Consider the following 23,548-nt stretch of genomic DNA (forward strand, 5'->3'; position numbering starts at 1 on the left):
TTTTTTTATTAGCAGGTATTTCTATTGTGTATTGTTTAAACACGTATAAAGCATTTGCTAGCTCCGCCACGCTCTCTGGGCCTATTTTGGACTAGACCATGTGGCTGGTATGTAAACAGACGCGGTGAATTACATCAGCCCATTATAGCTTATAGATTCGGGGTTCGAATGTCTATATACAGACATATTTATATACAGGCGTCCTGTCCTGAATGTTACTGCATTGCGACCACCAAAGCGACTGCGACCCTGACCAGGATAGGTAATAGATGGCAATGAAATAAAAAAGGAGAAGTCTGTGCTCCCTAGGAAGTGGGAAGGCTTTTACAATGCCTGAGATCCTTCCACATTTTGAATGTTACAAAAGATCCTACTGATTTTTTTTCTCTGATTTTGTAGCACTTTTTCTCCACAGGGTTTAGTTTGGTTTAGATCTGTGGGTTGTTTTTTTAAGATGATTTCTGTTCGGTTTAGCTCTTATCGCTGCCCACCCCGTGACGTCATCACTCTACTACAGCGCCTTCTTACAGGCTTCAGTCGCCTTTTATCGTCTTGTTATCTGACCCGTCTGCTAATACCACCTAATTTCAACTCATTGTACTGACTGAGGTAAAAGCGTTTACTTTGCATTTCTATTTTAGAACCAATATGTAGGATGTTGAATGAATGTGAATTGGTGTGCCGTACACGTGCATGGGTCCTGTAGTAGAGAACATTTTAGGAGCTGATGCAAGACCTGGTGATCAGAGCTCTCTGCTTACACTACTTTCAGTGAACTCATATTCCTTCTTTTATTTCTATTTTTCTTTTCTTTTCTTTTTTTTTAGAGAACTGCCACGTTTGCAGGGTAAAATTCAAGATATCTTTCAGATGCTAAAAGTGTCTCCGCGTGCCTTTCCTTATATGTAACTAGATGTACTTTTATTCGAAGCTAGACAAAACATTGCATCATTTATTCATTAATTTCCGCAAAGAATAGAATGAATTGTTTGGGCAAGAAATACAAAGCAAAAACCAAGTAAAATAAGTAATTAAATAATAGAAGTATTTATTTTTAAATCTGTGTTTAATTCGAAATGCTTGTTAACACTAGACCGGCTGTATGGCACGTGCTAAAGCGCCTTGTCTGTGTTTCAATGGCGAACTCACCACATTGCATTTACATTTACATTTTCATTTACATTTTCAGCATTTAGCAGACGCTCTTATCCAGAGCGACTTACAGAAGTGCTTCCAAAGTGAACATTTCATTTCTCAAGTTTAGGTAAACAACAGTCGAAGAACCCAAATCTGCTCAAACCTGTTAGAACCAAAGTGTTTTTTGTTTTTTTTGGGGAAATGGAAAAGGATGGAACAAGATGTTAGTAAATAAGTACAAGTCAGCTTAAGTGCTTAGTAAAGAGGTGGGTTTTTAATCGCTTTTTAAAGACAGCAAGAGACTCAGATGTTCGAACAGACAGAGGAAGTTCATTCCACCACTTGGGCGCTAGAACAGAGAAGAGCCTTGATAATACTGATATGGCTGCTTCTTCCTGAAATGAATGAATATATGAAACTTATTTTAAACCTTCTTATCATGCTATAACTTGAACAACTTTCATTGACTTTAATTAGTTTGAACCGCTGGTCAGGGTCGCTGTGCTGGTAAAGGCAAGGACCAGAGCGGTAGAGAGAACAGAGTGGCGACACTCCCATAGAAAACCGTTGGAAAGGGGGCGGGACATTTTTTCTGCGCAGCTTCCGGGTTGTGGAGCTCTGTATAGTTCCAAACAACCCATAGAGCCCCATTCATTTCCACTACTTATCAAGCATTTTTAGCTGTATGTTGCTTTGTTTAAAAAAAAAAAATGAATTTAATGTCATTAATATACTTAATACTGTTATTGTTTAGCATTTGCTCAGCACTACATGTTTATCTTAATTAATAGGTATAACTGAATTTAGCTCAGTCAGTTAAGCTTAATTAATGACACACGAGTCTTTTCACCTAAAATGAGGTGATTAATCAAGAGTCTTGTTACAGAAATGATCATAAAACATTAGAACCACAATAAATCATGCTACTTTTACTTTCATACTTAAGTACATTTGAAGGTAAATTTAGTTTAGTACTTTAGTGGAGGTAAAGAGTATTTTTACTTTTACTACTACTTTTACTGGAGTAATATGTTACCTTGGATATCTCTACTTTACCTCAACTGCATGGTTTGTGTACCTTGTCCACCACTTACATTAGACAAAATGAATTTGTGCATATTCATAATGAATTCATTAATGTATTACATGTAGGAATCAATTATTAATCACTCATGAAATAAGAGATGAATGAATGCTATTTCATGTACCTGCACTATAAGGTTAAAGGTACGGTAGTGTGTTTATCAATCTGTTCATTCAGTGCAGGTAAACCTTATGAATCCAGCACATGACTTAGTGTTTAGCCAAAATGATTATTATTATGAATCCTCAGGAAAGTGAAGGGAGATTAGTTTATGTAAAAAACAAAACATAAAAACACTTTAATCTGTGTACTGTATATTGTCTCTACTACTTAATGATATCGCATTATGTAATGTATGCTAATATAATGTACTGTGTGTTAACAAGAACGACCTATTAACAAGTCATTATAAACATCAATCTTCCACTTTATATACCAAATTGACATTAAAGCAGATGCAGTAAATGTAAACGCAGTTAAAAATACCCAGAAATTGTACAAATGTTTATTATTTGCCGTTTAATATTTCATTTACTGCTGCCTGTCCCATATGAGAACATGACCGCGCCGGGTTTGTTTGGAACTATTGGAGGGTTACATGAACCACGTGACCACGATACACGGCACCGCCATTGGATGCACATGGTCCTCCAGAATGGTTCGGTAGTCCTTGGCAGTGACGCGCCCATCTAGCACAAGTATTGGGCCAAGGGAATGCCATGATATGGCAGCCCAAACCATCACTGATCCACCCCCATGCTTCACTCTGGGCATGCAACAGTCTGGGTGGTACGCTTCTTTGGGGCTTCTCCACACCTGTAACTCTCCCGGATGTGGGGAAAACAGTAAAGGTGGACTCATCAGAGAACAATACATGTTTCACATTGTCCACAGCCCAAGATTTGTGCTCCTTGCACCATTGAAACCGACGTTTGGCATTGGCACGAGTGACCAAAGGTTTGGCTATAGCAGCCCGGCCGTGTATATTGACCCTGTGGAGCTCCCGACGGACAGTTCTGGTGGAAACAGGAGAGTTGAGGTGCACATTTAATTCTGCCGTGATTTGGGCAGCCGTGGTTTTATGTTTTTTGGATACAATCCGGGTTAGCACCCGAACATCCCTTTCAGACAGCTTCCTCTTGCGTCCACAGTTAATCCTGTTGGATGTGGTTTGTCCTTCTTGGTGGTATGCTGACATTACCCTGGATACCGTGGCTCTTGATACATCACAAAGACTTGCTGTCTTGGTCACAGATGCGCCAGCAAGACGTGCACCAACAATTTGTCCTCTTTTGAACTCTGGTATGTCACCCATAATGTTGTGTGCATTGCAATATTTTGAGCAAAACTGTGCTCTTACCCTGCTAATTGAACCTTCACACTCTGCTCTTACTGGTGCAATGTGCAATTAATGAAGATTGGCCACCAGACTGGTCCAATTTAGCCATGAAACCTCCCACACTAAAATGACAGGTGTTTCAGTTATTTTGTCCAACCCCTGTATATAGCAGGTTGTACATTGAGTCTTGTACATTGAGAAGTGGATTGTCTAACTATGCCTCATGTTGCTGTGTCTTTCATGGGTAAACAGTGTACACATGTCTGGATGTCCATTGATCTAATAGAAAATGGGATTCATCTGACGATTTGACAGTTTAATTGCTCAAATGTTCTGATGCTTTTGTGAAGAAACTGAGGCAAGCATGAAAGCTTTGACTGGTCTGCGACTGTGCAGATGAGTTTAATGCAATGTGTGTTGTGACAACCTTCCATCACAGGTTTAAAAAAAAGTAGCCACTCTCTTGGCTTGTTTCAGATGCGATAGCCTTTTTTGTTCTCTGGCATTACTGAGACTTGGATGTTTCCCTTTCACTGACCACTGTCAGCATCTACACCCTATGGCTGGAAGATGATGCAAAATATCCACAAAATATTTGTAAAATCTGTGTCACACACAGATCCACATGTGCATAGTTTAACATGCAGTCAGACCTCACTAAGACAAAACAGCTTCTGGTTGTGATTTTAATGTTTAATAGTTCTGGTGTCAAATTTCAATAATACAAATGCTTAAAAAGTTTTTTTTATTTAGAGATGAATGGCAGTGATTTGTCTGAATGTGTTTGAACACTTAGCTGATGCTGCACATGTAAATGTAAGTCTTAAACTAACAGTCTGAACTCCCACTGTATCTTCATTTTCAGTTTTAGTCAGACATCAGCTGAATTTATGACATCTATTTAACTGACAGCTTTAACTGATCAGGGACTTCCTTGACAGTAATGGTTAACCAGCTACTCATTAACATGCCAATTAAAATTGTCTGCTCTTCTGTCAGTCCATACAAGATGCTACAACCTTTATGTCCTCTGACATCAATGAGTCTTGGCTGCCCAACTACCTGCCCTTGGTTTGTGGTTTGCTACCATTGTTACCTGTGAGCACTCCTTGCTGTTTTAGAGATTTTACAATGTAGTCGTCTGGCCATAACAATCACTCAAGTCTTTATGCTGCCTAACTACCGTCAGTCCAGCATTCTATACAACATAGACAGAATGGTGTGGTAGTCCTACAAAAGTATATGAACATACCCCAAAATATTCCCTTCAAAACTACTAAATAGAAGCTTTATAAAAATATATACCATGCGTCACCTGCATGTTTTTAAATACAGCTTCAGTGTTTTAGCCTGATTATGCAATTTTTAGTTTGACTGTAAATGACATCTTGTCGTGTTTTACTTGGTTCAGTAACACAAAGCGCAGTATTTATTCATGCATTCATCTAAAACACAGACTGATGACAGATTTACAACTTTTAACTGCTGCACCTACTGAAACTTAAAGAATGTAAAAAACTAAATTTCTTAAAAGAACTAAAGCTAATATAAATGTCCAAAATCACAATAAAAGTAACAAACCTAAATTATATTTAAATAAACTAACAACACTGACAGCATGTCCTCCATGTGACTGCCTTTCTAAATTATTAGCTCTTCGGCTTGTGCCTCCACACTGTGATTGGTTGAGAATGGGGCTTGGTTCGGTCCTCGCCCACAGATGTACATTTATTTATTTTTACTACTGCTTCGAACCAGATGAGTTGCTTCCACAACAGTGAAATTAATGGATTCTCAGACTCTTCCTGTCCTGTCTTTTTTTGGCATGATGACGCAATGCATGCCAGTGTGTGTGTTGTGTAACACCGGGTGTAGCATGCTGGAAGCTGGCTTTTTAAAATAGTTTCCATAGATGTCAGGATAACACTCTGATTGATAGCTGTTTGATGTGATATATACTGCTGAATTAGCTTTCTAGTCAGGTGAATTAAATAATTAGAGATGGTTCTAGAACAGGGGTGGGCAATGAAATTTTCCAAGGGGCCACATAAGAAACTGGGACTGTTGTGGAGGGCCGGACCAATAAGGTGAACTTAATTCTGCTCAATCTTAATTTTATCTCTTTATAAAAAGCAGTAAATTGTACAGTTCTGATAATCTGTTACTGTTTAGACGATACAATCAGAAGAAGTAGGCAGAGTAAAAACATCAACGTTATTTCACTATTTAATCAACTAATTTTTCAAAAACAAATGTGAACAAAATGTGCAGGTTTTTAAACTTTACACTATTTTGTTTGGAGTCTAATGACCTCATTTGCTGTTTTTCAGTCCTTTGTTATTGTTGGATATTATTTTTTAAATCACAAAGCTGGTCCTGACTGCTTCAGTTCTGGATGTGTTAAACATTATAAAAAGTCCTTGTTGCTTTTGCAGTTTAGTTAGTGAAGCTTCAGGTGTGACGCTCTGCATCGTTCATGTTCTTGTATTTCTCTGTTTGGTACCGCAAAAGCGATTTAGAGCCTAAATTGTGATCCTTACCCAGCTTTACATCTGACTTCAGTAAATAAATACTTCAGAAGTTCACATCTTGTTAAAAACTCGACCGTAAATCACACTCAGTTCTGTTCGCCGACACATTACAGTGAAGCCCGATACACTCGCACACACGTAAAACGAAACTTAAAGAAATTTAAAGACACGCGCTCCCGTCAAAAACAACCCTGTTATATTGTATGTGTGATGTACATTTATTTACGTCTGATTTTTAATTGCCACGGACCTCATGCGGGCCGGTTTGAGATGTCTCGCGGGCCGGACGATGCCCAGGTCTGTTCTAGAATAAACAGGGTGAGGATTACTGTTAATCAGTAGGCAGATTGAACCGTTACTGACTGGACAATATGTAGATCTTTCAGAAAACTGCTTTTTAGTGTCAGGTGTTTTTGCTATTTTGTTTCATGCAGGCTGGTCTTTGTTTTCTGATACTTTAACCTACTCCTGTCACATTCCTCTGAAGTCATGTTCCTTTATACAGAAGATTAATTTGTAAAACATTCTGTGTACAACACCCTGAGTATAGTTCAGTCATTTACTTACCTTGTTAGGGAGTGGCATTTTCAGCACCTGCCTGTCGTGCCTTAATCATTTACCTGCACTAGACAGTTGGTTTACCCAGGATTCAATGATTTCATATAAATATCAGTAGGCATGTTACATTTTTATGACGCCCAATAAAAAACTACAACTGAAAATGCCAAATAGTACGCCAGATGTATTTGCTGATAACAATCCAATTCTGTATTTAAATTTCTCAATATTTAGCATACGCAATACTAAATACACTTATCAGCCATAACATTAAAACTACCTCCTTGTTTCTACACTCACTGTCAATTTTATCAGCTCCACTTATCATATAGAAGCACTTTTTAGCTTTTTAGTTACTGACTGTAGTCCATCTATTTCTCTACATACTGTTTTAGCCTACTTTCCCCCTGTCCTTTAATGGTCAGGACCCCCACAGGACCACCACAGAGCAGGTATTATTTAGGTGGTGGATGATTCTCAGCACTGCAGTGACACTGACATGGTGGTGGTGTGTTAGTGTGTGTTGTGCTGGTATAAGTGGATTAGACACAGCACTGCTGATGGAGTTTTTAAATACCGTGTTTACTCACTGTCCACTGTATTAGACACTCCTACCTAGTTGGTCCACCTTGTAGATGTAAAGTCAGGAATGATTGCTCATCTATTGCTGCTGTTTAAGTAAGTCATCTTCTAGACCTTCATCAGTGGTCAAAAGACACTGCCTACGGGACGTTGTTGGCTGGATATTTTTGGTTGGTGGACTATTCTCAGTCCGGCAGTGACAGTAAGGTGTTTTAAAAACTCTGATCCACTCATACCAGCACAACACACGCTAACACACCACCACCATGTCAGTGTCACTGCAGTGAGTGTAGAAACAAGGAGGTGGTTTTAATGTTATGGTTGATTGGTGTATATATTTACATGATAGCTGCTGGGGTCACAATACCATGTGATCCACTGTGTTCTATTTATGGTTATAATTGGGGTAGTAGCAACAAACATTTCTGCTGACGTGTTTAATTCACTGACCAACATAGTAGAAACTCCTTCCCTCCCTGGTATTTATTTGTACATGAGAATTGAACCCAGTGATGCAAGGCTTGGGTTTGTGATTGCTCATTTTGCTCTTGCTGTGGTTTCATAAATGGTTTGTTTTGTTGTGTCAAATGTTTGTAGTGGTTTTGAAGCTCGCAAGGAAGTGGCAAGTGGGTTTAAAGTTGTCGGTGTTTCTTTCAGCATTTTTTTCTATTCAGTTATCACAGGTAATTTCCAGCCTTGGTAAGTGCAATGCAAAAGCTTTATAAAGCATCTTTCAGTGACAGCAGTAGTCCAAGACCCAAATTTGAGTCTTGGTGGTGCCACTGGCCAAATACATGTTTCTGTATGTAGTGTCTTTTTTTTTTATCCATTGTAATACCCTTTCTGAGTTGTCTTTATTTTTTTATTAATTTTAGGTCACTGAACCTGCCGGGAAGAGCTCTTTGGGTGTGTGAAGCATCATGGGCCTAGCCACACTCAAAAGCTTTGGCAAGAAGCTACTCCGAGTGAAGGCAGTGGACTGCAGTACAGAGGAGTCTCGACTGTCCCGATGTCTTAACACATTTGACCTAGTGGCACTGGGTGTGGGGAGCACGCTCGGAGCTGGTGTGTATGTGCTTGCTGGCGCTGTGGCACGAGAAAACGCCGGCCCAGCCATCGTGCTGTCATTTCTGATTGCAGCTTTGGCTTCTGTTATGGCTGGACTGTGCTATGCTGAGTTTGGAGCGCGAGTGCCCAGGACAGGATCAGCATATCTTTACAGCTATGTGACTGTAGGAGAGTTGTGGGCCTTCATCACTGGCTGGAACCTCATTCTATCATACGTTATAGGTGAGAAAACATGGTTTCTAAATAAATGTATGCTATATGTTCAATAACTGTTTTTGATACTGTTACACTGTTCTGTTGTGCACTATTCAAACCCAGTGTATATACACAGATCAGCCATAACAAATAAAAACCACCTCCTTGTTTCTACACTCACTGTCCATTTTATCAGCTCCACTTACCATATAGGAGCACTTTGTAGTTCTACAATTACTGACTGTAGTCCATCTGTTTCTCTGCATGCTTTGTTAGCCCTCTTTCATGCTGTTCTTCAATGGTCAGGACCCCCACAGAGCAGGTATTATTTGGCTCATTCTCAGCACTGCAGTGACACTGACATGGTGGTGGTGTGTTAGTGTGTGTTGTGCTGGTATGAGTGGATAAGACACAGCAGCGCTGATGGAGTTTTTAAACACCTCACTGTCCCTGCTGGACTGAGAATAGTCCACCAACCAAAAATATCCAGCCAACAGCGCCCCGTGGGCAGCGTCCTGTGACAACTGATGAAGGTCTAGAACAGGGGTTTTCAACCTGTGGGGCGAGTACTTGTCTGGGGGGTCGCGAGTGCCTGACCGGGGGGCGTGGCATTATGAGAATCTCTTTGAATTCTGAGTTACTCGCTCCCTGTGAACTCAGTTTGTTGTGATAAATGAAATGTGGTTAATTACAGTGTTTGAACCGTTAATAATGTCATTTAGGAAAATATAAATAAATGCATTTGTCTTGTTACCTTCTGCACACCTTACACTGCTCTTTGGAATAAATGGGCATAAATTAGTCCATGGTTTTGAACTGAGATGTCCTACAAGCCTATGCCACACACTTTAGTGCACACTGAGTATCTGATGTGCATTTTCTCTTCAAAATTTTTATTTTTCTTTAGTTTGTGTGCTATTGTTTAATAAGAACAAAATGCTTCAGAACATAGCATGAAGCAACAGTTTTTTGTTATAAAATCATATATAGTTGTATATACTTGTTGGCCTTATTATTAGAAACACTATGTTCAATGTTGGTTCCATTTCTTAAAAAATTTGGTCCATAGGTACATATAACTACAGAATTGCAAAGGTGACATCCCAATAGTGACCAAATTTTTTGGTGCAGAGGTCTAACATGCTAGCACACAGGGAAGGAAGGTCAGAGTTTCTACTCACTGCCACTGTGATAGATAGTGAAACTCTTAAGTGGTCTGGGCACTGGCATGATTGAGGACAGAGTGACATTAAACATATTATGCTAAAATGCTTGTAGTTGGGAGCCCCCCGCTGGTTGGTGATAAGCAGTCGGCAACTGGTGTGTCAGAGAGGGAGAATGATAGTCTGCAGCTCTTATTTGCCAGAATAGAGATGAGTTAAGAAACCATGGTGGTACAATAGGGAACTAAAAATGAACTGAAAAAGTAATCGTTACAATATGGTCAGTTTAGGACATAAAATGAGGCATAGGATGATGTGCTATGTTTTTGAGATGTGCTATGTGTGTCAAAAAGACATTCCCCTCATAATTACACCTTCAAACATGTTAATCGTTGACACTTAGAAAGTGGATTAATGCAGTTTATGCCAAGTTCTGGCTATACCATCTGCATTTTTCAGTGTAATTAAAAAAACATTAGACCAAGCAAAAATTTTTTGTTTGGTCTCTGAGCTTAAGTGTCATCTTGACTGCCTTGCCCTTAACATCTTCCTGGTGTATCTTTTTTAGGGACGTCCAGTGTAGCTCGAGCATGGACCGCCACATTTGATGAGCTCATAGGGCAACAAATTGAGACCTTCTGTAAGAAACACATGAGCATCAACGCCCCAGGAATTTTAGCAGAGTACCCGGATATATTTGCTGTAATCCTCATCCTCATCCTAACTGGTAAGATTCATTTACTGTGCAGACACACAAGCCTGAACAAAACACACAGTGCTTAGTTTTAATGAGGTTGTTGTTTTTCTCATTTTAAGGACTGCTGGCATTTGGTGTGAAGGAGTCAGCGATGGTGACTAAAGTGTTCACCTGTGTGAATGTGTTGGTGTTGATGTTTGTCATTATCTCGGGTCTGATTAAGGGAAGCCTTAAAAACTGGAACCTGAATCCTGGAGAGATCTTGAATGCTAGCTTAAGAGGAAAGTAAGTTTAAGATCTGGATGTCACCTCATATATCTGTCAGATGTTACATTGAAATATTTAATGCATTAAGTTTTTTTTTTCTCGTGTCTTTTCAGTGAATCCCGGCCATTCATTTCACCGAGCAGCCTTGGAGACGGAGGCTTCATGCCGTTTGGTATCAGTGGAGTTCTCTCTGGGGCTGCTACCTGCTTTTATGCCTTTGTTGGATTTGACTGTATTGCTACCACAGGTGAGGACGAATATCTCTGGTTACACACAGGCACTGTGAGCTTGGATTTTATTTTATATGAACTTGTTCTTACCTGCTGTGTGTAGGGACTCATAACTACCATGCCCCCACTTGCGTCCTTTGTGGAGCAGTCTCTGTTAAACACATTCTCTTTGTACCCTGTTTCCCAGGTTCTGTTGTAGTGTGTACTGGCATTTATCAATATCGGCTAAAACTGATCAGTTATTCATGCTGATTTACTGCATTTAATGAGTAAGTGTGATGTTGACTGACTTGACATATCATGTACATAAATGTGAGAGGGTAATTGTCATAAAACAGTTCACTAGAATACTTGGTGTAGTTTCACTTTTCTTGCCTACAGTGTTACTGTGGGGATTTCTGGCATCAGTGCGGTGCAGGCGGATGGGTTTTTTTTGTGTAATTTGGCTAAATTGAAGTACAGTTTCTGGCTAAATTGGAGAGCAGTTAAAAGATTAAATTGAATCAAGTTGGGTGCATTTTAAAAATGTATGTCTTGTTTTAATTTGGTGGATTTGTAGGCAATATTGTTAGTTTTTGCTTTGCCTAATTGTTTAACTTTGTAAACTAACACATACCTGCAGTAGACAGAGGTAGATTGGACTTTAGGTAGATTGGACTGGATTGGATTTAAAAAGGAACAAAAATAGAGCATTTTAGAAGTTTTTGTTTTGCTAATCTGCAATAAGAGCAGAGTTATCATACCCTCAAACATAACGCAATACCCAATTGTATATAATAATGTAACTTATTCCAAAAGCATGACAGTTATCTGCAACTGATTCTTAAGCACTGATTAAAAAACGAATTTTCAAGTACCAAATTATGTTGCATTATAAAGAACATATTTTAAATGTTTTACAGATCATCAACCATATGTCTTTTAGTCCTGTTATTGATTAGCCCAAAACGTTTGTGTACGCACTGAATGATTTTCGATCTTGCTGTTCTCATTCTGTAGGAGAAGAGGTAAAGAACCCACAGCGGGCGATCCCTATTGGCATCGTGGCTTCACTCCTCATCTGCTTTGTGGCCTACTTTGGCGTGTCTGCAGCTCTTACCGTAATGATGCCCTATTATATGCTGGATCCAAACAGCCCTTTGCCTGTGGCGTTTAAACATGTGGGCTGGGACGGAGCTACATACGCCGTGGCTGTCGGCTCACTGTGTGCTCTCTCCACCAGGTAATTGCCATAATGTGGTGTTATTGTTCGTTGTAAATAGATCATTGCTAAAGCAGTTACTGGCTAGTCATACAAGATGGTGTTATTTAATTTTTGATTCAGAAATGTGTGCGCAACAATTTAATAACCAGCATTCTGTGAGTAGTTAGTGTCTTCAGCTCAGGTCTATTTTTAGCTGTTTGTCCAACTAATTTTTAGCAGTGGCATTTTTAACTGTCCAGATTATATTTGACTATATACACTATACTGACTATATAGATTTTAGTATCTATGTTCTGAATTTGCATTTACAGACAAATTAGACTTGTTAGCATTCTTATTCCCCCCAAAACCCCGACTTGCTGTTTTTCACAAACCATGAATGTTATGGTTAACAAATGCTAACAGGGTTAACAATGAATTAAAGGTAGTAGGAACCTGTATGTATGACCACATGTTCACCCCACTAGTGCTTGTATGTATTCATAATGCTTTGTTTAATATAAATGAACTGAATACTCTTATGTGTCATGACCACATGTCTCTCTGTCTCTCCCTGCTAGTTTACTCGGCTCCATGTTTCCAATGCCCAGAGTAATATGGGCCATGGCAGAGGATGGCCTGCTCTTTAAGTTCCTGGCAAAAGTCAACGCTAAATCCAAAACACCTGTAATGGCAACTCTGACCTCAGGCATTGTGGCAGGTGAGAAACACTAACAGACTGGTTTGTTGTAGAGATCTTGCTGGACCAGACTCTTTCAAGCATGCTTTTTGTTTCTTCCCATGCTTTCTTAATAAACCCTCACCATGCTTTAAAGACGTTTACATTTTTCTGGTGCTATTTGATCCTAGGCTGATTAAAACGTGTTGACTGAATTACCTGGTGACTCCCTTAATCCCCTTTAAATCATCTCAGTCTGCTGGGCCACATACTTACACTGCCGCACGTTATCTTTTCTTTGTCGTACGCTGGCCTGCTTTGCTTTTTCCTGTCTCACCTCAGTGAGAAGACGACGCCCACTGTCTCTACCTTGGCAGCTGGGTTGTTGTCTGATAAGCTCAGAGGAGAAAAGGGCAAAGCGGAGTTGTTAGATGTGTGCCAGCTTTATTTTTGTATTCCTGTCTGATAAGAGATTCCATAGTTTTTGTGGTAATGTTCCTGTATACATGGACTTTAAAAAAAACATGCACTCGCTAACAGCTGTGAGGGTCTAAAAACTTGGCATGCCAGCCGTCATGAACAAAATAAAATCTTTCTTCAGTTTTAAAGTTTTTTTTTTCTGGATCCCCTCCTTTTATCTCACAATCTAATTAATTCCAATCCCCAATTGTAAATTTGCTGCTGCTTGCAAAACCCTTGCAGATGCCCCCGCAAATGCGCCCCTTCAATCTGCGGCTACTTCTTATCATCCGCCAGTTTTCAATTCTCACAGAGAGCCGTAACGCATATGGACAGCCATGTGACTTCTTGAACAGTCCAGCAGATAAAATATTGTAGTGGCAAGGGAAAGCATTTTTAGTACATGATTTATTGGTTTCCTTTGATGCTTGACATTACAGTAAAATGTTAATATTTTTGTTGATTTGTCGTTTACATGATGATCCAGATTAAAATAGTAGTACTAAAATATATGACCTGAGCTTTGTTATTTGCAGCTTTAATGGCTTTCTTGTTCGACCTGAAGGATCTGGTGGACCTCATGTCCATCGGGACGCTGTTGGCATACACCCTAGTGGCTGCCTGTGTCTTAGTTTTAAGGTAAGTTGTGAGATTAAACTGACCCTTGGCTAGAAATTGTTAAAGGTCCTAGATTGGTGTCATTAAATAAATTCATCCATCCTGTTTTGTATGTGTGTTTGTGTTTTATTCAGGTACCAGCCGGAGCAGCCCAGCGTGACAGTGCAGTATCAGATTGCTGCCTCTCGGGAGGATGCCGAGCCCGACTCCATCAGCGAGGGCAGTTCAGCCTTTCTTACTAAATCTCAAGAAAATAGAACACTCGGCAACCTGCTTTTCCCTAAAAACACAGAGCCTTCACATCTGTCTGGATTTACTGTCAACATTTGCACCAGTGTAATAGGTCAGTGTAATACAGGCACGAACCAACAAAGCATTAACATTCCACTTTTAAAGTGTTCAGATGCTGCCGTTCTGTTTGCATGCAGTAGCCATGAATTTCTTGTTCTATAAATGCAGGTGAAATTTAAACTTGGTATTTAGTTGCAATCCTACAGTATGAATTAATCATTTAAGCAATATTTTTCTGATTAATTATTTAGTTTATATATTAATATATAATAAATACCAAAAACCATTGTCTATATGGGGTGTAAAGGAAAAAAGTCAAATAAAAAATGTCAGTAGCAGGCACTTACTACCGACAGAACCCAGAAAATATAATATAGGGTTACATTTTCTAATCAGTGTCTTCAGTTCCATTCCATACAGTTAAATTCTATATTAACTATATTATTTGAAATAAAACCATTCCATTCTGCTGCAATCTGTCTCCTCATCAATGTTCTTTACTGTAAGCAAATTCATAAAATTTAAACAGCCACAAGGAAGAATTTTAAAAACACTGTTCCTGTTGAGCAAGGTTATAAAACAAAATAACAGCCTAATGTGCCCCACCCCAGTAATTTATGCAGTCCACCAGACTGCATTCTGTTAAAAGATATGAAATTCAGGGTGCTTTGTGTAACTTCTAGTCTATAATCCTGGTGTTAAGTAAGCTTATTTAGGTGGCGAAGCGTAACTAGAACGATCATTGTCCCAAACACTAACGCCAAAAAATAATGTTAGAAAAGAAGTTATGGAAGCTATGGAAATGAATTGCCTTGACATTCTTTTGTAGTATAATAGTATACTAGTTATTTATTTATTTTTGGATGCTCCCCTGTAAAGGTCCACCACAGCAGATCATTCTGGTCTAAATACCTAAACTGTTACCGTTTTATGCCAGATGCCCTTCCAGACTCAACCCTACTTATGTCTGGGCTTGGGATTGGCACTGAGAGCTCACTGACAAGTGCACCTTCCAATGGCTAGCCGGTTCAGCCAACCCCCACTGAAACAAATGAGCACTGACGGGGTACATATTATACATACATAGTGTTTTTAAAGTTTGCATATGGGGTAATAAGCATTATCTACTTTCACATCTACTGTATTAGTACTGTATGTAGTAATAAAATTTCCTAAACATATGCAATAAAAACAGATATGTTAGCTCCATGACCCAGCAAAGTGAATCATAAATAACGTCAGCTAGTCCACATAGTGCACTACATATTCTGTAAAAGCCATTATAACTGAATCCTATGTAGGCCATAAAAGGAGACAGTAATAAAATATGTAGTGTTTATTAGTTGCATTAAATGTAGGTGAGGTTTCAATGTGTAGGTTTCTATTTTTCTCTCATTTTTCTTTCTTCTCTCTCTCTCTCTGCAGGTGTTCTGGTTTGTTTGTTTTGTGTTGTAGCTGTACAGGGTGCATTTCAAGCCTGGTCTCTTTATGTGCTGTGTGTGCTATTTGTTATGTGCCTTCTTCTCACCCTCCTAATCTGGCGGCAGCCAGAGAGCAAAACCAAGCTCTCCTTCAAGGTAAGACCTTTGCTGTTTACAATATAGGGGATACAGTAGAAGTAAATAATAAGCCGAATTTGGGTTCCCATACAATTATACAAGTGTTTGATATACACTGAGATGACTATGGCCAGTCGGATGTGGACACCATGAAGTTGTGGACATTCCATTCTAAAAATATTGATATGCAGATACAGGTCACTTAAATTAAATTAGTCACAGTCTGAATGTCCCATGTCACAAAACTCCCCCAGCAAAATATAATGCAGCCAATTGCTGAGGTGCATTCTTAAAAAGGCTTTGCAACGAATACAGGAAGACATTTATTGTCGTGTGTGTTGTTTCAGGTTCCTCTTCTGCCCTTCCTGCCTGTGCTTAGCATGTTTATTAATGTCTACTTGATGATGCAGCTGGATAAAGGAACCTGGTTTCGTTTTGCCATCTGGATGTTGATCGGTAACTTTATTACTCTTATATTTGTCAAGTCAAGTCAAGTCAAGTTTATTTATATAGCGCTTTTTACAATATACATTGTCTCAAAGCAACTTTACAAAATCCAGGACCAACAGATACAAAAACCCCTGTTGAGCAAGCCGAGGGCGACTGTGGCAAGGAAAAACTCCCTGAAAATTACAGGAAGAAACCTTGAGAGGAACCAGACTCAACAGGGCCCATCCTTCTTGGGTGGTCTGGAGGATACTTTAAATAAATACACGATTTACACAAATCATACAAACACAGAATTGAATGATCTAAAAGTCATACAGTGGTAATAAATAGATAAATAAACAATTAAATAATAATAGAGTTGTTATCCGCTCTAGTCTTCAATAAAGTCTGTAGTGATTTCTTGCCGTTGCAATTACTCCAGACCCGTCACATCTGACAGGAGCAGCATCGTTGTCCCGGCAGTCTCGACTTTAATCCTTAACCTCGGCGGGTAAACAGGTTTCCATCAGAATGCCCTCGGGGTAAAACAACAGAGAATGTAGTTAATAATGTACAATGCTAGTTGACAAACAGTTTTACAGAGAGTTTTAGACTCCGGCAGCCCTAATTATTACAGCATAACTAAAAGGGAGAGCGAGCAGGTAACAAGGTCATGAAGGCTTTCACAGGACATCAGCGCCCACCTCTCCTACCCAAACCAGAGTGATTGGACAAGAGAGGCAGAACGACAGCGACCCAACATCCCTGATCACCACAAGTTTCTATGACCAAGAACCCCCAAGCTCTGCGCCTTTGTCTATATTAATCAAAAGCCTGAGAAAATAAATATGTTTTCAGTTTAGACTTAAACATTGAGACTGTGTCCGAATACCGAACAGAGGCAGGAAGATTATTCCAAAGTTGTGGAGCTTTGTAAGAAAATGCTCTTCCACCAGCTTTGGTCTTTTTAATTTTAGGAACTATAAGTAACCCTGCATCTTGTGAACGAAGTGGACGTGCTGGGCTGTAGTGATTAATAAGCTCACTCAGATACTGTGGAGCCAGACCATGTAGCGCTTTATAGGTTAGTAAAAGTATTTTGTAATCAATGCGAAATTTAACTGGCAGCCAGTGTAGAGATGATAGAACAGGAGTGATATGATCAAATTTTTTAGTTCTAGTTAGCACTCGAGCTGCTGCATTTTGAACTAACTGGAGTTTGTTTAAGGATCTACCAGAGCATCCAGTTAGAAGAGCATTACAATAATCTAACCGAGAAGTTATAAACGCATGGATCAGTTTTTCGGCGTCATTAACAGATAGTATATTTCTTATTTTAGAGATATTACGCAAATGATAGAAAGCAACTCTAGTAATATTATTAATGTGTGTATCAAAGGAGAGATCTGAATCTATTGTGACACCTAAGTTTTTTACATCTGGGCTGGGAGTAACAGAGAACGTGTTTAAGTTTAGCACCAGGTTAGACAACTTGTCTCTTGCAGCTTTAGAGCCAACAAGTAAAACCTCAGTTTTATCTGAATTAAGTAAAAGAAAATTACACGACATCCAGTTTTTTATGTCGTTTACACAATCTTCTATCTTACTGATTGTGTCAGTATCATTTGGTTTGGCTGATATATACAGCTGTGTGTCATCTGCATAGCAGTGAAAGTTTATGCCATGTTTATGAATAATTTCACCTAGTGGAAGCATATAGAGTGTAAATAATAGCGGTCCAAGTACCGACCCCTGTGGAACACCACACTTTACTTTTGTAGTTTCTGAGCATTTATTATTTACATAAACGAATTGAGAGCGGTCAGTCAAATATGATTGAAACCAAGAGAGTGCGAGTCCTTTAACACCTACTGTATTTTCTAGCCTCTCCAGTAAAATGTTATGATCGACCGTATCAAACGCTGCACTAAGATCTAATAGAACAAGAAAAGAGACACATCCATTATCAGAAGACATTAACAACTCGTTAACTACTCTAATTAATGCGGTTTCGGTACTATGGTTGGGTCTAAATCCTGATTGAAATTTTTCATGAATACAATTTTCATTCAAATAAGAACATAGCTGTTTGGAAACGACTTTTTCTAATATCTTTGAGACAAAAGGAAGGTTTGAAATTGGCCTATAATTAGATAAAACATGTGGATCAAGATTAGGTTTTTTAATCAGGGGTTTAATAACAGCACTTTTAAACAATTTAGGTACATACCCAAGGCTAAGGGATGCATTGATTAATGTAAGCAGGGGCTCTACAATAGCTGGGAGTAAATCTTTAAGTAAATGAGTTGGAACAGGATCGAGTATACACGATGATGACTTCGATGATTTAATCAACACAGTTAGTTCATTTTGGGAGATTGGATTAAAGGAATTTAGTTGGATTAACTCGTTACTATTATCACCAATGCTGCTCGGAGTGAGTCCATACTTAACATTGGCAAGTGACACACTCTGACTCTGAAGTCGTATTTTTTCTATCTTGTCATTAAAGAATTTTAAAAAATCATCACTGGTACAGTCAGGCGGTATATTAGATTCAGTTTCATTGACGTTTTTAGTTAATTTGGACACTGTCTCAAAAAGGAATCTAGGATTGTTTTTATTTTTCTCTATTAGGGATGAATAATATACAGATTTAGCTTTTATAAGTGCATGTTTATACTCAGTTAGAGCATCTTTCCAAGCAATCTTATACACCTCCAGTGTAGTGTGACGCCACTTACGTTCTAATTTCCGTGCTGCTTGTTTAAGTGCGCATGTGTGGTCATTGTACCATGGAGCAAGTTTTTTCTCCCTAATCAGTTTAGTTTTGAGTGGGGCTACGTTATCTAAGGTTGTGCGCAGTACGGTCTCTAGGTTTTGAGTTGCCTGATCTAGTTCTTTAGGTTCTGATGCTGATATATTTGGTAATTCTGGTAGGCAGTTTATGAACGCTGCTGCAGTTGCAGATGTAATAGTGCGCTTACATTTAAAACGATTTGGTTGCTGTATATTATTGGACAGGGACACTTCATATATTAGTAGGGAGTGATCAGAGATTAAGTCATTCTGTGGTATAATTTCCAGGTTGTCTATGTTTATACCATAAGTAAGTATTAAATCTAAGGTATGTTTACAGCGGTGAGTGGGTCCTGTTACATTTTGGGTGATGCCTAAGGATTCTAAAATAGAATCAAACGCAATTTTGAGTGGATTACACTTATCCTCATAATGAATATTAAAGTCACCAACAATTAGAGCTTTCTTAGTTGATAAGACTAATTTAGAAAGAAAATCGGCAAATTCGTTAAGAAATTCTGAGTAAGGACCAGGGGGTCGATAAACAGTAACCAGTTTAAACATACTATTTTTATCAGATGAACATTTATTGGTTATGTCAGAGATAAGAACTTCAAACGAGTTTGTTATGGGAGTTGATTTTACAGTAAGACCTATGTCTTTATCATAAATTGCGGCTATTCCTCCACCACGACCGCTAAGACGTGGCTTATGTTCATAACTGTAACCCGGAGGAGATGCTTCATTTAAACCTAGATACTCATCAGGTCTAGCCCAGGTCTCGGTTAAACACAGGGCACTAAGACAATTATCTGTAATTATTTCATTTACAATTACTGTTTTGCATGCAAGTGACCTGATGTTTAGAAGTCCTAACTTTAGTTTAACTTTACTAGGGTTTTCATGATGCTCATTTAGATTAATTTTAATTAAGTTATTATGACATACTTTTTGATTTTGTTTTGGCTTACACCTGCCACGGTAAACAGACACAGTCTCAATGGTTTGTGACCTAAGGATTCCGGGTGACGTCCGATGGCGACTCGCAGACAGTCGGTTAGGCCTGTTAGTCTGCTGCCTGGTCTTGGCTCTGGATAGTCATTTAACACTATCTGCCGCTACACTAACGCGGTGGTAAAGCCTGTCACCTATGCTGCAAGAAATGCGAGCAGCACCCTCCCACGTGGGGTGGACACCATCCCGCTTCAAAAGACCAGGCCTTCCCTCAAAGGTGGACCAGTTATCTACAAAATCGATGCAGTTTTCTGAGCACCATTTAGACATCCAGCGGTTCAGCGACAACAACCTGCTGTAGGTTTCGCCACTGGGTCGAATCGGTAAGGGGCCAGAGCACAAATAACAGTGTTATTTGTGTCTTAAATAAGTCAACATGTCTCACTCATTCAGATTCATTCAAATGTACTGTTAATGCAACAATTATACCGTGTCACTGAAGTGTTAAAAATCCCAACAACACTGATGCACCTAATAAACTTATAGTACAGCCCATACTACAATATTTCTTACTTTGTACGTCCTCCAAACATCAATAAGTATTATACATAAACAAAATTAAACTAACAGAATAAAAACTTTGTATAAAAACTTTTTAAGTATAAACTTAAACTATAAAAACTTATGTACAATGAGTAAAAATAGAAATAAGTAAACTGAGGTAGTAAAAAGAGGCACATAGCAGTTGTTTAAGGTGCAGAAAAAATTGTGCAGTTTAAGAATAAAGCAGCATTAAGTTATTTTTAAGTTGTTTACATTGTATTAAGGTGCAAATATGCATAGCAGCAGCCATTGGATATACAGTTCCAAATGGAGTATACATGACCAAAGAACATGGTTTGGTGTGTGGCCTTCAAAGAGCAGTGGATTCAAACTGGCCAGTCAGGCCTGTCAGTACAATATTGGTGACTGACCTCACAAATGCTTTTTGAGTGAATGAGTACAAAGCACGCTTTTAAGTCCATTTCATTTTTCCCCCCAGGCTTCTTCATTTACTTCACCTATGGGATCAGAAACAGCACAGAATCGGACAGGAACACCACTGAAGATTATGTCTCTTTTAATAGAGACGGACCACTCAGTAAAACAGATGGACCTTCTACACCGGAGAAAGAGGCATTCCTCTCTAATCATGTTGTAGAGGAGCAAGTACATGAAAAAGAAGAGGAGAATGACTCTTAAGAATGCTTAAGTGCATTTTAAACCCTTATTTAGTCGTACAAGTGGATTGACTTGAAGTGAAAACATTGGGCTAATTTAGCCTGTTCAGCAATCTTCGTGTTGGGATGCCAGGTTTACAGCATTAACAAATCCAGTACTATTTATTGTCATATTTACTGTCAGCAGTAATGATGAATGTGGAGGTTAGTTGCCAATTTGATACCTTTTCATCAGTACTCATGAAGACGAGTACAAGTTAAAGAGATGTTTTGCAATCAGCCAAAAAAACCTTTTAAATTATTTTGCCAAAATGTCAAGGTTTAACTTATTTAAGTGAAAATGGGTTGTGAAAAAGCTGTGTTGCTGATTTTTACATTTTTTTATGTGAATGCTTGATTGTGTAAATAGCCATTTTGCTTGTGTATATAAAGGAGTAATTGCACTATTAGAAAAGCCCAACAACAACACATTTTTAAGATTAGACTGAGTTTTGGATTAAAAATCAAAATTAAAATAGTTTTGCAGTACATGCTGCTTTATCTGAAACTTAGGAAGGTCATTTGTCAGATAGAGGACCTTCTGAGAAGCATTAAAAACAGGCATGAGAGATAAGTCTCCACTGAAGAAGCATTAAAGTAAATCTTTATCATTAAATAATATTTCACAATATACAGCAGTGCCTTTTTGGGTAGATTGTGTGTATATATTTATATGTGCTCATTTTGGTTTGAGTAATTCAATTATTTATGCTGCCCTGTTGTTATTTAGAGCTAGGTAAAAGCCTGTGTTGGTCTTTTTGAAGAATGTAGCTTGTTCCTAGGAGTGTTTTACATGCCGCCGCTTTTAGGAGTATGTCTATAAATTTGAGTAGATTTAGACATTTTGGGTAGGTTTTCTAGACAGGGATTAAGGCTAGTCCAGGACTACATTTTGCTTTAAATGGAGAATCTCTATTTAAAATGCTGTGTAGTCTAGGACTAGGCTTAATCCCTGTCTGTGAAACCAACCCTTTATGTACACAATGACGTAAATACAGATGCTTTTGGTTTTGCAAAATCACATTATTTTGTCAGAATTTCTGAATTTAAAAATCATTGAGCCTAAATGAGGCAATACAATCATATTACTGATGCTCTACCAGCTTTAGATTCACTCAATCACAACAGCTGTCAAGTCAAAGTGGAAACGGCGCCTTTTAATCCGTGGGATAGTCTAGCGCCTCACGAACGCTGGTACATGTTCAGGGTCTGGGTAGATAAGGGACAGTAAGCAAGAGTAGATAAGGGACAGTAAGATGATTTTTTTATTTTTTTATTCCATTTTTATGTTTTTACCACTGGTCAGGGCTGTGGTGGGTCCAGCTTACCTGTAATCACTGGGCGCAATGGTGTAACACACCTTGAACAGGACTCCAATTCAGTGCTGGGCTTCTGCCAACCTCCCAACAGACACAGCCAATCATGTTTGTATGTAGATGCTCAACCTGCCCTGATTTCCAGCCATAAAGGGCTAGCATAATTTACCACTGTGCCACTGACCACCAATAGTGGGATATTTTAGATTGTATTTGTCAAAATTTTAAAAGTAAATTTTTACATCAAAAATCAAACCAGAGCCCAAGTTGTAATAAATCATTATTCATGCAGTTATACTGTAATTGTTACATTATGTTCTAAAAAAGGGCAGTTTTAACTGGTCAATGTGTCATGTTTTATCAATATTTTTAACTTTTAACAGTACTGCTATCACAAAGGGAAAATAAAATTTTAGTTACTTTTTTATCCTCCAGAAAAACTTTCATGTGAACAAATGTTGAAATAGTTAAAGAAATGTTTAATTAGGTCAGTCTGTCAAAATCCGTTTTAAGTGTGTTTGTTACTTTACATTGTGGGCTTCCATGCAAATCAAACACTACTCAAGAAAATCCAAAATGAACTGTTGCTGAAAACATCATTAGAATTGCAGTGTGTTTAAAACTACAATTTGTTCTGTACTATGCCACCTGTAAATGAACTGTTTATCATATTTCTTTTTTTAAAAATAAATTATTCATGTTCTTATGAAATCTTGTTTGGATGAATTCTGTTCTTCCGTTCCATTCTTGATATTTTAACTGACACTTAAATATCAAACCTTGATACAGAAGTGGATCATTGTGCTAAACTAGTGAGCTAATAAGCAAAAATTTTATTTGACGACCATTATTGACAGGTGATTATTATCTTATCCTGCAGCCTGCAGTATTAAAATCTTCAGTTTGAACCAAAGTTCAGTATCCGTATCAGATGCTATAGCATTGATCAATTGCACTGAATTACATTGATTTTGAATGCCTTTCCAGGGCACTGATATGTACTGACTCAAGGTCCTGCATACAAGCAATGGGAACACTGTTACCCCACCACCTGACCATAAACTGACCAGGAACTGACTAGTATGGATTTGGACATAAGACTTTGCTGGATTCCGGGACACTGCAGCATTGCTGGCAATAAAAAGGCAGAC

At 38.6% G+C, this 23,548-nt stretch overlaps 1 protein-coding gene across 1 annotated transcript; it reads left to right on the top strand.

Annotated features, from left to right (window-relative positions):
* Positions 1-471: 471 nt before the first annotated feature.
* Positions 472-21,115, top strand: slc7a1b (solute carrier family 7 member 1b). The gene is made up of 12 exons (XM_063016323.1): positions 472-609; positions 8,107-8,521; positions 10,226-10,384; positions 10,474-10,639; positions 10,735-10,868; positions 11,851-12,073; positions 12,616-12,755; positions 13,709-13,811; positions 13,925-14,133; positions 15,507-15,658; positions 15,988-16,096; positions 20,865-21,115. Exons 2-12 carry the CDS (start codon positions 8,152-8,154, stop codon positions 21,062-21,064), a joined length of 1,965 nt encoding a protein of 654 aa, XP_062872393.1. The 5' UTR covers positions 472-609; positions 8,107-8,151; the 3' UTR covers positions 21,065-21,115.
* The last annotated feature ends 2,433 nt before the right edge of the window (positions 21,116-23,548 follow it).

This window comes from Trichomycterus rosablanca, chromosome 20, assembly GCF_030014385.1.
Source record: "Trichomycterus rosablanca isolate fTriRos1 chromosome 20, fTriRos1.hap1, whole genome shotgun sequence".
Classification (NCBI taxonomy): Eukaryota; Metazoa; Chordata; class Actinopteri; order Siluriformes; family Trichomycteridae; genus Trichomycterus; species Trichomycterus rosablanca.

What these genes read in the sequence shown, in the direction of transcription:
- slc7a1b (XM_063016323.1), top strand. Translation starts at nt 8,152, where the DNA reads ATGGGCCTAGCCACACTCAAAAGCTTTGGCAAGAAGCTACTCCGAGTG. An exon ending in CATTCTATCATACGTTATAG is followed by an intron (nt 8,522 to 10,225) that starts GTGAGAAAACAT and finishes TATCTTTTTTAG; the next exon opens with GGACGTCCAGTGTAGCTCGA. An exon ending in AAACCAAGCTCTCCTTCAAG is followed by an intron (nt 15,659 to 15,987) that starts GTAAGACCTTTG and finishes GTGTTGTTTCAG; the next exon opens with GTTCCTCTTCTGCCCTTCCT.